The sequence below is a fragment of the Rhodnius prolixus genome, unplaced genomic scaffold (assembly GCF_049639745.1).
Source record: "Rhodnius prolixus isolate KJV_2025 unplaced genomic scaffold, Rpr scaffold_5, whole genome shotgun sequence".
Taxonomy (NCBI): Eukaryota; Metazoa; Arthropoda; class Insecta; order Hemiptera; family Reduviidae; genus Rhodnius; species Rhodnius prolixus.
This window is the reverse complement of record NW_027411624.1, coordinates 873,001-887,719: the sequence shown is the minus strand read 5'-3', so window position 1 is coordinate 887,719 and position 14,719 is coordinate 873,001. Positions and strand designations below refer to the sequence as shown.

The following is a 14,719-nucleotide window of genomic DNA, read 5'->3' as shown; positions in this document are numbered from 1 at the left end:
ATTGGTAACAAACACTCCTTCGACTCCTTCTGCTCCAAAACTAATGTATCCGATAAAAACTCAAAATCGGAACACTAGAGGTTCAAAATACTTTCTCCTACACTTGGTAAGATAGTGTAATAATTATGGAAATATAAAATATTGAATACCTTAAATTTTAATTAAGCCCCTATGTTTTAACTGATTTTATATCAATTCTCTTACAATTCTCTTACAATTTGAGGGAGAAAATACAATATTTACAATACATATATTGTTTGTTACTTGAAATGGTTATTGGTTTTCTAGGGGCGTGTCCCTGTTCCCTCTGCAGCCCAAATGCTGCATGATGGGAACAATAGAAATTAAAATGATTTCTAATAATGGTATATACAACGTGATATTTATTGGTACCAATCCTTTATTGTTAAACTTGGGTTAGTTCCATCGTTTTCATTTTTACAAAAATATACCCTTTGATGTGGGACAGATTTTTCGCCCTCACACATGGATTCCTATAAAGATGTAGAACTTGATCGTAAATAAAAACCCACTTTCCCACATATAGAATTAAAGTGTCGTTCCTGGCGAGGTAAGTGATGGATGTTCTTATGTAGCCTGAAATCTGTAAAACCGGAAATGGAAATGTTTTTAAGTCTCCTGGGTCGAGAAAGTCCGCTTGTCTACATCGAACAGAATACTTGTTCTTCTCTTGTCTTCCAGAGATATTCCAGGTGAGTAAGGCCTGTTTTCTCTGAGTAATGGGACTTCTACGTAATAGAAAGTAATTTATATTTGTATATTCGTACCAACTTACATTATGGCAAATGAGTTGGTGGTATTAAAGTATTCTATTTTTCTGCAAATTCTACCACAAAATAGTAATGAAATAAATAAAATCTAGTCATTTAGAGGTTTTAAACAAACGAAATCTACAGGAATTTGTTCTTTTTCCAAGATAATTATTACACTATCTTACCAAGTGTAGGAGAAAGTATTTTGAACCTCTAGTGTTCCGATTTTGAGTTCTTATCGGATACATTAGTTTTGGAGCAGAAGGAGTCGAAGGAGTGTATGTTATCAATTGGTCTTTATTGAGCATAAACAAATTCTGATTAAAATCTTAAATACTACAGAGTCCTTGTACACTTAAACGGTTTTATAACAAAAAAGGATACATATTTAATTTTGTTTGGGCTATTAACATTTAAAATCTCCTTTATAAAGTCAGAAGTGTACCGTTACAGTCGCTTTATTGACATAAAAGTTTGTACGAACAGGAAACAGTGTGGCATTAAAATAAAAAGTGTTTAACATCGTCATACTTTTGTGACTGTCATAAAAACTACAATCATTATCGAAGGAAAACTGATATTTTAACCAAATTTACGTAAAAAACATTCTAGGGGATATTTTAGAGGCCGGCGATTTCTGGGCGAGATCCGCAGCTTTTCCGAGCGACCAGGAATCTCTAAATAATTATGGAGCTCACCTGGAGAACGTAATACTCTCTAGTGGCCAGCCTTAGGCCCAATTTGAAATGACTAGTCTAAATTATTCTGGAGTTCTTCAAGTGCGCCTCTTTCTAACATAACCATGGACTTTGAGCTCTAGTTCATGTTCCGCACTTTTTCAGGCAATTTTTCTGCTGCGTTTAATCAGTTTTGAGACGCAAGTGCGCAAACGAGTGTTACTAAATAAATCCAAAAAGTCAGCTTTCATTTGGCACTTTTATACGACAAGGGAATTTGCCCAGTTTTCATTCTCATATTGCCACCAGGATGTCTGAATGGGCAGCCCTAATACTCTTAAACTGTTGTTCGCAGCAGAATTAAATGTTTCACCTGTAGAGAACGGCCACCAATGGCAGGAAATTAAACTTTATTTATTATTACATAAAAAAAAGACCTTCCGCTGGGTAATCGACTTGAAGTACCGGAATAGAACAGAACAACATTAGTTTTGATTGGTTGAGTATTTAAAGTAATAGATTTATAGATAATATGCTTGGATTACGCTGTGGGTAGCAGATCTAAAAGATAACCATATCGCTTATTATCAGCATATTAAGCTCTCTAACTGGATTATCACTAATTCAGGGATAATCAGCTGCTACACCAGGGAGTATATTAGTTTCTCTTCTCCCTCGTATTTGCAAAGACTCAACGGAAATGAATTTTTTCAGGACCCTGGTGTGATTAAAATAGTTTTTACAAATTGATCTTTGTGTCTGTCTGAGGAGTTTTTATCAGCAAAAAAGCAAAGCGTAAAATGTTGGAAACTTCCGATTTTTTATTTAGTTTAGGTTTCCTGTATGGTAGCCGACCTTTTGGACGAACTTTTAGGACACAATCCGCTTGCACGAAATGCCATTTCTCTGTCTAGTTTTCACTTTGTTTTTTTTTTTTTAGTGGACGACTCTCACGATTAATATCTTACAATGAGATTAACTCATAAGTTTGATTACCATTTATTTAAAGAAACTTTTACAATTAAAACAATAGAGCAATCCAGCTGCTGACCCGATGATAGCGGAGAGCAAAGCGGCGAAAACAAACACTCTCTATAGATAGCGTTGCTCTATCTTCGCTTTGCTCCCCACTGTGCGCACCCCATATGTTAACTTGTTTGATTTCGCCGCTTTGCTCGCCGCTCCACTATGTTTCCAGCCTTAGATATTCTCTTTCTAGGAGCTTCTTACAGCTCACTGACCGGTGATAGACAGTGTTGTCTGTAACGAGAGAACACGGTCCGGAGGCCGGCAGTGCACTGAAAAAAGCTCCGGGCGCCAATAACCTTCGATGTTGACGCGCCTTAAATCATTAAAAAAAATAATCAATCTAGTTCTGTCATATCCTGTGAGAGGGGACAAGCGACTTTTTGATAAGCAGTTCACCAAAACGAAAACTGGTTAGAAGCCCCAAGATGACAATCCATCTTGATTCTGATCATGTTTTCGAATTGAAGGAAGAATACCGAGCGGCCCAGAAGCACACTGGTTGTTCCCAAGAGCTATCAGTGCAATTAAATGTTAGCGAAGAATCCTTAAAACATGTGCCAAATAGTGTTATAATGATCACAGTTAGTGGAGATGGTGTGTTCTCACCTGTTGCAGGTAGGTATGAAGGTAGGGGAGGACGTGAGGTACCGGGGCGGAGGAGGAGGCAGGCAGGACTCCCGCCGGCGCTTTGATCCTGCGTACACGCCGGACATCGCCCACCTGGTGCACCGCGGCTCCTCGTTCACGGCAGAGCATGAGGCCAAAGCGAAGTCGGCGCGGGCCAGGTTGGCCGAGGTGCTCAACCTTACCAGGACCGCCAGCAGATTGCGTCAGGCCACCCAGAGAAAGGTGAGACTTTTCCTAATCTTATCTCAAGGTCAGCTTTACATTTATCGGCCAAGCTTTCTTACCCCATCAACTGCAATGAATTAGATGTTTGAACTTCTTAACTCAACCAGGTTACTCTTCTTACCAGGACTCTTCTGATGAAAACTGTCCGGTAGGACAGTTGTATAAGGGTTGATCGTCAAAAACTGCACGAAAAAGCGTAACGTTGAAAAACACCCAACTTTGATAATTTTTTTTCTCTTTTACAATAAATATAAAATTGACAAATTTCCTTCAAAATATAGGAAAAATCTTCGTTTAAAAGAATAATATTTTTGCAACTACGTACATCTAATAGGCTTCGAGAAAAAAGTTGACAAAAATGAACAAAAACGACATTTTCGAAAATTGTTCTTGTCTTTTTTTGTTACCTTTTTAGTAAACAACGTTATTATTGAAAAACGGTATTATTGATTATTTTAAAAGTTCGAAGGATAATTAAAGAAATATCCAACTATTACCTTCATTGGAAAGAATAAAACAAAAAATTAATTGGTTTTACGCTTCTGGGAAATCTGTGATATTGAAATCAAATGTTTTCAATATTCAGGTGAACTTTGTGCTAGTTTATTGTTTTGTAGCAAAAAAATTCCTAATTTACGATAAAATTGGCTAATACTTTTGTTTGTCAAAAGTAATAGAAAATAGAAAAATGAAAAATACAGATCTTCCATTTTATTAGGTGGCCAAAGAGGGCGTGGTGTAATATACTTGGTAGGGTAGGCGTGGTTTAATAAACGCTTCTGATTGGCTCTTGAACCAGCCCACTTTTCACACTTCCATTCTTCACTGTGGTTGGCCAATTCTTTACAGTTAATTATTTCTATGAAAAATAAAAGTTTAATTTTTTTTACTAATTTCCCCCCGCCCCTAGGTATTTGATGAAGAATCAAATTGTGCAATAAAAAATTTCTCAATAAAAACTTAAAAAATAAAAGATTTTTCTCGCTTAATGCCTTTTTTTCCACACTAATAATGTAAGGGTAAACTGAAATTTGGGAAAAATGGTTATTTTCTTGGGAAGTATGTGAAAGAAAATTGTGGGTCATGTTCACGAGGATTGTTCCTCGCCATTTTGCTGTTATTTAAAGATTTTTAAAGATTTAATAATTATAATAGTTTGATACCTCCCATTGCAGTCAATCTACGAGTAAGTTAATCTAAGAGTGCTAACTTTACTGAAGAAATATATTGCTAGATGAAAATGGCCAGCAAAAGGGACTGTGGACATCTAATAAATTCTAAACGATATTAATAAAAATGTATGCAGCAAATTAATTACTTAAATGATATTATTGTTATAATATTTGAATAAAAAACATAAGCTTTTTTTGCACGTGTCTAAATTGCTGAAATTACGATCTCAAGTATGAATGTTGGGTACTTGCTGATTTATCGTTTGCTTTTGTTGTTTGATCAAGTCTTATGCTTAACCTGTTAAACTATAAGTTCTTGTTCAGAGATTTAATCTGTGGAGGGGTATCCCTAGACTTTTCAAAACCAGTTACCGTCGTTTGACTTCTCTATCTAAAAATCATAAGAAACAACCTACGTACGTACCTTTCTAGGACAAAATTCTAGGTAAACCTACTTAGGGATAGCCAATAGGTCATGTTTAAGCATCAGAAGGCTAATAACCGTTCTTGATGGCCAATGCTTGCCTTAGAGGTGCTCCACATCGGTCCAAAATTAGGTAGCAGGAGTCTTAGACTATCTTTTAAAACCTGTATAACCTCTCGAGACCATAATAATAGAAATATAGGGATCAATCTTGAGCATTTGATGACAAGCTCTTGCCCGGTAACATTTAGTTTCAAGGCCATTGGGAACTGCAGTTATGTATGTCTCAATGGATTAGTAATCCGTTGTAATTGTTACTGCTGCACTAATTAAAACCAACGAAAGCAAAAGCCCAGCGGGGTTGCCATGGTTGCAAAAAGAAACATAAAAACAGCTGTACTCTAATTGATGTAAACATTAGGAACAAATCCAGTTGGTTGGTGGTGGTGTGTGAGTGGAGGGCCATCGAACTTGTCTGTTCTCCCTTCCAGTCAAGGCTGAGTGTATGAGCTGCAGCATGTCCAGTTGTGGCGCTAGAGTGTGCATGTAATCAAGTTATACGGCCAGTAACAGAACGTGTCTCGGTGTGTTGACACAGGCAGTGAACACGGCAAGTGTGGACCGCTACACCACGGGCTACCAGCCTTCCTCTGTGGCCAGCAAGCCCGCCGACAGAGCCACTATGCCTGCAACAAGGTCAGTAGTCTTTAGTTATTATCATCTCTATTTAAGTAGAATTTTAAATCAATCATCTTACTAATACCACAATTTTTGATACGATAAAAGTAATATCTAAAAAAAAACAGTTATCTGTTGATAACCACCATCAGTTTTCCTTCCAGCGGAAGTTATAAAAAAAATACAGTGTCCGACTCTCCGACCGCACTTCTGTTCTTACATTTACTGGGGCCTGGAGTTCGACTGCGAAGGTAGCAGGAGACTTCAATCGTACCATATGTTCACTGTTCTTCAGGATACTATTAAAGGAAGCATGACATCATAGCTCCCCACATCCCTACTAAAATCCATGTTCCCTGAAAACGTTTTACAACCAAGGTGATCTCCTAACGCTGGATGTATCTAGTTCAACTAATCACTTTGGTTTTCATCCAGACATGCATGAAGTCCACTTCTTGGGCACTAACATTCTCCAAGCTAGGACATTTTCCCCCTAAAGTTTGGTGAGTTTCCGGTCTTCGTTGTGAGTTACACAGACGCACCAAACACACACACACATTCACCTAAAAATGGATATTTCCGGGCGCAAGTTGAAAGCCAAACACTCGTCCAATGGTGATACTGTTTTACGAGAAGTAAGAGAAAAATGTTCAAGTTTTGTGAACAGGCATTCCTCCTAAGTGCCTCTAATGTAAGCATGACACCTGTACCTTGGACCTGGACGATTAATGAGCTACTAATGTCTGAACTTCACGGGAGGGACTTCCACCTAAACGATTCGCGCGATTTCATCTAAATTACACTTTGCCTATTAATAGATGCTATTATCAAAATAATTTTACTAGAATTTGTGGTAGGGGGCTGTAGATGTTTAGCAAAATGACCATTTCAGTGTAAAAAGCTTTCTGTTATTGCAAATTTTTAGTTTTAACGTGAGTAAAAGTGTCGATTTAGGACCAACTCCAGATTTGCTAGTTTTTAATTTTCTTGGGTAAATTTGAAAATAAATTAAATTGTTACATTTGTTTCAATATTTACTTAGAACATTTCTACTAAGAAAGTTAAAAAGGGCCTCCTGGCACCACGCATCTCTTGGCTTTCATCGCGTGAACCTTATGAACAAACCACTTTATTGGGAGATACTTCGCCCGAGATTTCACATCTCATGTTCATGTTGGTCAGCAACAATCTGGGATATTGATTTCCTTGGCCAGGAAGGATTCCATCTTACAGAGCGGAATATTAACTAGTCAGCGGTTCCCTAATTCCCTTTTTGCGCTAGAAAGTCCCTCTGATTTATTTTTTGCTGGAAATCTCCGTTAAAAAAATAAAATGGTGTCCCATTCGGTTAGTATTGCTTGTTCATTTCACTTTCTACTTATGCTTTGCAAACATTGAAGGTAAAACTCTGGTGAGCGGCAAGAAGTCAATTGGAAGTCCATCCGGCTCCCTTGAAGAAGTAGTTAAATGGCGAGAATGGACTAGAGGTGGTCCCGAGGGACGTGTGCTCGCCATTAACTACTTAGCAAGTACCCCCTGTGTTGAGCTTCAAATACCTTACCCGCAACACTCCTTCCCAAGTGTCCTTGAGGCCAGCTTGTTCCTTACGTTCCTTAAAAGAACGTAAGAAATGTAAATTATCTAAATATATATATTTATACATTACGGTTGCTGGTCGACATTAATAATAACGGAAACAGGCGGTCTTAGTATTTATTTTTAACAAATATATTATAGGAAATAGTGACAGTATTGGACTGTCCGCGATAAATTCAGCGAATTGCAACGTCTTGGGTTCGAAGCTTGCGAGTTATTAAAAAATTGTTATATAACGGCATTTTTAATTATTTCTAATCGTCATTATGCATTTTCGACACGGATGTCGCTACGTTTCCCTCCCTTCAACTTCTGCAGGCCTGACCGACTTACATAATTCTTTGTCGGCTTATTGGTGAACAGATCACTAAGTTTTTTTTCTTTATTTTTCAAATTTACTGTGGCTTGAGTTGTAATCGTCCTTAGAATAAATTACAATCACTGTATCATTGTCAAACAATTTCGCTCTTAAACTGATCGCAATCATCATTTTAATTTTAAATTATCAAAGTCCTATAATAAGTTTGAAAGCTAATTACTAAACCGACCTAAAAGCGGGGGCTTCACCCCCTAAAAGTTTAACAATTTGTATTTTAAAAAATAAAATAATAACTTAACAGCAATTACGAGTTATATCTGCAACAAAAACCTTCGCCTTTATAGCCTTAGCGAAGGTTAATAACCTGACTAGGTAGCCGCGATGTTAGCGGCCAACTCAGTCTGATAAAGGAAGGTGTATTCAATGACTGGAATTAATATTGCGCACGTGGGAGGAGCAGGTTAAAGGCGTGTTGTTTATAACATCGCCTCTAGCATAACCTTCCCTCCTACCTGCAGGTTATACTTTAGTAAGAATTTCATTTCATTTCGTTCAAAACAAATCTACAGCTGGTGCAATGAATATCTTGATTCATGAGTTCCCCACCTCCCCTCCGGGCGGATTTAACATTCCGCTAATTACCCAAATAATTAAAATAATTCCTGATCTTATTTTAGACCATCTAGATGAGGTAACTAGATAAACCAGGGCTGTCAGATGTCAGCTGTTAGAGGGTGGGTTCTATCAATGTGAAGGCTGAAATTCCTACTTCAAAAAAACTAGCGTCAACGGAAGGGCGAATTTCCTGAAGTTGTAATTTAGTTTCCTAGTATTTTCTTGAAGACAACCCTACTTCGTTCATTTTAGTTCATAATATTGTATAAATAGCAATGTTTCAGTGATAAAACTTCATGAGATATAAAAGGTTAAACTTTATAGCGTTTGCAAATCGTTCAAATCTCAAACCTTTATATCTCTCTTCCTATTCATCAGAACTCAATGATTCCTTTACCAAATTGTAGAGAAAAGTTAGCTCTACAGCTGATGATAATAGCACTGTTTTAGTGATAATAGTTATTGAAATATGGAAGGTTAAACTTTAGTGTTTTCAAATCCTTCAAATTTCAAACCTTTATATCTCTCTTCCTATTCATCAGAACTCAATGATTCCTTTACCAAATTGTAGAGAAAAGTTAGCTCTGTAGCTGATATCAATAGTATTACTTTAGTGATAATAGTTATTGAAATATGGGAGATTAAATGTTAGAGTGTTTGCAAATCATTTAATCAAATTGCAGTAATATGTTCCAGAGTTTAATGTAGAAATTTGTCTAAATTATGCGCAACTTCAATTAAGTTCTAATTTAAAACTGGGAATGGTACGGTTTTTTTTTAATTTGTGTTTTTTCACTTTGGGGAGGGCGCACTGTTCTAAATTAAAATTTTAATAAAGCATTGAGGGCCTAGCTGGCAGCCAGTGTTTAGCAAGTTAATTGTCTGATCAAATTAGATGTTAAACTAAACAGAGGAACAAAGAGATGCCAAAAACTTGTATGTTCGATGTGATATAAATTAAAAACAGTTTGGCATGGACAATCACACAACTGCATTTTATCGGTCTCTGTCCTACAATCTGAAGAGAGGTTTTTCTTCTTTTATATGCTAAACAACAAAACATATGCAACTTTCTTTGGTTTGAAAAAATATTCTTTGCAACGATACCCATTACCATAGGTATTCTAAAAAATGTATTCTGTTTTGCCAATCTACTCTATTTGTATGAGGAATTCCTTAAAACAAAATAAATAAATATTATTATTATATCACCATAGGTGCTTTTTAAAGTATTAGTTTGTGTTAGTTGGACCCTCAGTACACCCCAGTAAGGAAACTTCTTGCTTAGAACTTACTTGAACTAAGCTTAGTGGTTAGTGAGTTGGGCTCCAAGGCTGACTCTACCGGAAGTATTTTTCGAGAGAAGAAAGCCATAGTCTTATTGATGGGTGAAGCTCCAAGTGGTCATGTGAGTGGGAATGTACGGATTAGAGCATTTCAGTGCCTAGTTTTGATAAGACTGTAGACTTTTCGTCAGTGTATTGCACCTGTAATCCAGACTGGGCAGACATACGTCACTCGAGTTCTAGATAGGAAATGCCTCGTAGAACTGTTGAAGGAAGTTCATATTTGTTATTTAAATCGGGTGCTCCATCAGATCGTTTTTGGACGAAACCAACCGACCGGAAGTGCGACCAGTTTGAGGATCTCAAATTGTGGCTACCAGAATTCCCTTTAAACTCTAATTGCACAATGCAGACAAATATATTTAATTGGAAACGTTTTCCAATATTCCAATTCAATATACATATACATTCAATAGTTTTCCAATTCATATAAGGGAAATTTTGGTGGAAAGGTGGGCAGAGCTTTCCTTCAGAGTACAATCTCGTCCTGCACTATTCGTCAGACGGCGAATGTGCTGTCGTCAAACCGATAGGAAGAGATCAATTTTGTTATTTACATTGTGGAAAAACATCTGTCAAATATGACAGTTAAATTGCAATTTAAAGGAAATCGGTTGGCCGGAAGTACTTTAAACCGGATGGTTGGTTTACTGAACAGATTTTATCCTGAGGGGAAAATGGCCTCAATCTCCAGTTATTTTTCTTTCCGCTCTGAATACATGGACAGTTATGCACTGACACTGTGATAAACCTATGTCTGTGTTTACTGTCTTTACATTTGTCTGCTATTGTCTAAGCCCGTCACCGAAGGTTCTCAGATGGTACTTTCATTTCCAAAATTAAGGGCCTAGTAGGGGGGGGTCCAATCAAGCTCTAAAGGGCCCTTTTTGGTATGTAGCACGGTTTACCCTTGTTTGCGCACTCTTGCGACTCATTGGGAAGTATCCGAGTCGGAAGAATGTTAATCCATCGGAAGTGAGGCTATTCGCAACGCTTTTACGAGTTTTCCGTTATTTCTAGGCAGAGAATGTTTTTACTCCAACTGGGACCTGCAGAATATTGATCTTAGAGGATTCTTGAGGAGCGAAAGTATTAGAGGAGGTCTAATATGCCACCATTTAGTGGCAGTGATCTTACACGATACTGACGTCAACTATCCTTAAGCGGAAGTTTTAAACGGAAAAATAAATGAAATTAACCCAAATGATGGTTGGTAAAAGATATGATTGGTCAAGATCAACTTCTATAAAATTATTATTATATTAGATACAAAATAAAACAGAAGTACATAAAAGCAACCGAAGAGAGTTTAACAGTTTTATTTTGTAGTGGGGATTGAGGAGGTGTATGTTCAATGTCACCAGGATGTGTACGTATGTGTGAGTAGGAGGTGCAGCACCTGAGAGGTGGATGGAGGGAGGACACCATTTGGTGCGACACCACAATTCCAGACCGGTCCTCCAACCTTGCCACTTCGGCTAGACGCCAGGTTCCTCGCGATTATTGTTATCACGGCTACCCTTGAGTACTTATTTGTAGAGAACAACAGTAGTACTAACATATGGCGTACAGCTGTTCATGTGAGATTACTCTCATTGTTCACCTTTATTGGTCACTAAGTCATTAATCCAAAAGATAGCAAGATTGTTGCCGATTTCCCAATTCCAGTCATAATCCAAGCTTTCGTACTAGACCCATCTTCAGGGCTTATGCTGATTAATAATTTTAATATTTTTTACATTTTCAACATCACAAGATTGGTGTGTCTGCCCTGGTTTCAAAATAGTTCAGAAATATTCATTTAACGTGAGAACGGTCCGAACAGCAGTGATAAGACTCCTGAGCAGCAGGAACGTAAATTCGATGATTGTTCAGTGACAACAAATCTATTGCTGATCGGCTCTCCAGTTCCAGCGCGATATCAACTTTCAGCTTCGTTTGAGGTCAACTGTGATGTCACAATAACTCGAAGTCGCTAATAGTGGATTTCTCTACCGTGGTAATAATTCACAAATCAGAACTTCAAACCAAAGATCTTTCATGAGAGCAGTTACTTTCTTCATGTTTGAGGATGAACTGCAAATTACTGGTGTTGGCTGCATCTGCCGCATCTCTTAACCTCCTCTAAAGAAAAGATTCAATATTCATGGTTCCTCTAATGTGTTGGGATGTTGGATTACCGTCAGACGAGGAACTCTTATAAAAAGGGAAGGAAAACGTCTAGGACTAGGCAGTAAATAAACTGCCCGTCTGTAAGTCACGCATTGTTATACATGGATTACATTCACGTTTCTCATTTGTATTCGCCGAAGTCGAATTTCCTGCAGACCGATTGATGACTGTAGGACAATGAAAGGAGGGTAACATTAGGAAGACTAGATGAGGAAGTGGATACTCCCTTGCACGTGCAAATCAAGGCGGATGATATCTCCTATCATTTGTTATTCAATAAGGGCGAACAGGAGCAGACAGATGGTGTTCTCCTGCTTGCCAGCTGGAGTACCCTGGGTGTTTCCATGATGGCCGCTCTCTACTCATGGAGGACCAATATTACCTGTATTTCGTGCTGCGGTGGGTTTTCACACCAATCCATTTATTCAAATTGCATTAGATGTTTCAGTGCGCCTTACATGGTCTTGGTAAAACTTGATATCTTGATCATTCAATGTTGATTTCCCCCAAAGCAGCACTGAGGACATTCCTCCTCATTACCTCATAGATCCTTCCAATCTGGAGGGAACCCTCACACGATCTTCTCCTACCATTATCCTCGAAGTTCCATGCTCCTGCTTACTGAATTTTCTTGGGAAACTAAAGTTTGCGGTGTGTTCACAATCATGAAAATGTGGTTAAACGTCTCTTGCGGTCAAGCGATTCTATTTGAACTAAAGAAGAACTTTACTTTGACGAGGTGGTCAAAACCAGGTTTTTTCAGATCTTGTACTTCGTTACTTGTACTTCCGCTCTTACGTTTAAAGAACATCTTCTCAAGAACAGTCAGAGAAAGTAATGAAATATTGTTTTGTATGCTGTGGAGTTCTGCAGTGACATTACTCATAGATACAAACCGCCGAGTGGGAGAGTAAAAGTTGAGAGTATTTGTGAGGAGAGAGATAGACATTTCTCAGAAGACATAATGTGGTAGAGGCGGCAGGAGGTAGGAGATGATCCTGGACCAGCTGAAGAAGGTCGCTTCCATCTTCAGAATACAATACTCATCATAAAAAAACATCCTTTCAGAGATTCCTAACATTTCTTTTTTTCTTTTCAATCTCCTATCCGAACAGTTGCAGACCGTTACACATTTTCTCCGGGTTGTGCAATCATTTTTTCCTCAACTCTCACAGATTTTTTCCTTCACTCAAGATTGGAAGTGATCTTCGTTCTGCGGATAGCAATTTTCTATCTCGTTTGTACAAACTTTTGTATGAAATATTTACTCAAATTTTTGAGGGTCACTGGGGGTCGTTTCTTCTCTTTACCCCAACAATATTTCTTACTCTTTGCCAACAGCAAACATCTTGTTAACCTTCCCAGATCCAATGGGTCCCAGCTTTATTCGTGAGTACAAATAATTGGCTAAAATATTTTCAGCAAAATATTTAATTTCAAATTAAATTTAACAGTGTAGGTACAGCAAAATCCCAAAATTCTCAAGAAAGCCCTTCAGGGAGGAATTTGAATCAAAACTGGAAAGCCCCAACATGAATGTATAGTGTACTTGAGTTCCGCTTAATTGGCTTTAGGGAAGATCATCGGGGAAATCGCAGTTCTTAAAATTCGGAACTTTAGCAACTCCATTTATTGCTTTGTGTGAGTGGGAGACCAATCAACAAGTGTGAGGTGCCATCCAGCTCCCATCAGAATCCTCAAGGAATTCTCCTTAAACAATATTCCCGTTAGATCTAGGTGTGCACGCAATCAGTTCAAGTTCAAAGGAAATCTCCGGAAAATCTATTGAGCAAAGTGGATACTTCCGGTGAGAAATTCTCCTCAATCTTAAGATGTTAGTGACACCATCCTTCTCTCCAGAAAAAGCAATTTCAAGTTGAATTAGGATTCTGGAGTATTTATAAGCTGAGGGCAAGGATTGGGAGTGGCCTAGGTCAATAACTTGAACTGTGATTGGATCAACGCTACCCTCACCTTCCTTAAATGTATTTCAATGACATTCAACTTTGAAGGAATTCGTCATCTATACTTTAGACGAGAGAAAGCACAAGATAGATTTGCGGAAGGCACTGCTAGTGGTCTACAGTATAAACTACCAGGATTCAGGCACATTGCTAGAACGTGGTCTCCTTAACGTTGTAGCTAATGTCTAAACATCCAATTTGAGCGTAGCATTCCAAAACATATGGCTGTGCCAAATATCCTTATATGTCCATCAACTTATTTAGGAGGTCATGGTTACTTCCGATTTCTAATCGATTCTTGGTTAAATGGTTGAATAGTTGATCTCATTGTTCCAATGGTATTGTTTGTTAATATTAATTAATATTGAATTTTGATTGACGTGTTTGTTAAGTGGGTTTGTGGCATAGTCAGACTGAGCTAGTTTTCTATTTTGCACCAACCACTTTATTCTATTATATACTTTTGTTTTTTGGGGGATATACAATTTGAGTTTGATGAAATTTCACATTGAACTTTGGCCGGAAATAGACGCATTGAGCTAACCGCAGTTTCCAAACTCTCCGTGAACACGCATGATTTCCGTCTACACCAATTAGGTATTCAGATTCTGATTAGTTGTTCCTAAATATAACTGTAGTCGTTTTCCTCAACCAAACTGCACTAAATTAAATTTGTAGTTGAGCAAGGAAGACTCTAGTTACCTAGCCACCATCAAATAGTGTCACCTTCTGTTTAAGTAAATTGAGGAGACCCCCCCCCGACTGGAGGTCTCATGCTCGATCCGGCCTCTTCGCTTGCAACTGCTTGCTACACTAACACAACAGCTCTTTGCCTCTATGACGCAACACCCAAGAATGCCAGCGATTTGAACTTGTGAAAGAACAGAATAAAAATAAAATTGGGTAAAATAATTTAAAATTGGGCAACACTCTGTTTACTGTAATGTGAAGGACTTCTCAAGGACACAGACCGCCCATTCGCGTTCAATTTCTGCCCCTACCTGTGGCAGTGGGGGGCTAAATTGAGGTCCACCACAACTTGGCAATTTGTCTGTTTTATATAACTGTTTTTTTGGATGCAATTATTAGTGTTTGTAAATTG

General features: G+C 38.0%; 1 protein-coding gene across 6 annotated transcripts in view; it reads left to right on the top strand.

Moving 5' to 3' along the window:
- The window catches only part of LOC141458261 (uncharacterized), a 256,112-nt gene that overhangs the window by 84,780 nt on the left and 156,613 nt on the right, over positions 1 to 14,719 (top strand). For all 6 annotated transcript variants that reach the window (XM_074136002.1, XM_074136003.1, XM_074136001.1 and 3 more), the window contains 2 exons: positions 3,095 to 3,328; positions 5,526 to 5,623. In XM_074136002.1, coding sequence (XP_073992103.1) covers positions 3,101 to 3,328; positions 5,526 to 5,623 — 326 coding nt within the window. In that variant the 5' untranslated portion in view covers positions 3,095 to 3,100. The remainder of the gene's footprint in view (positions 1 to 3,094; positions 3,329 to 5,525; positions 5,624 to 14,719) is intronic.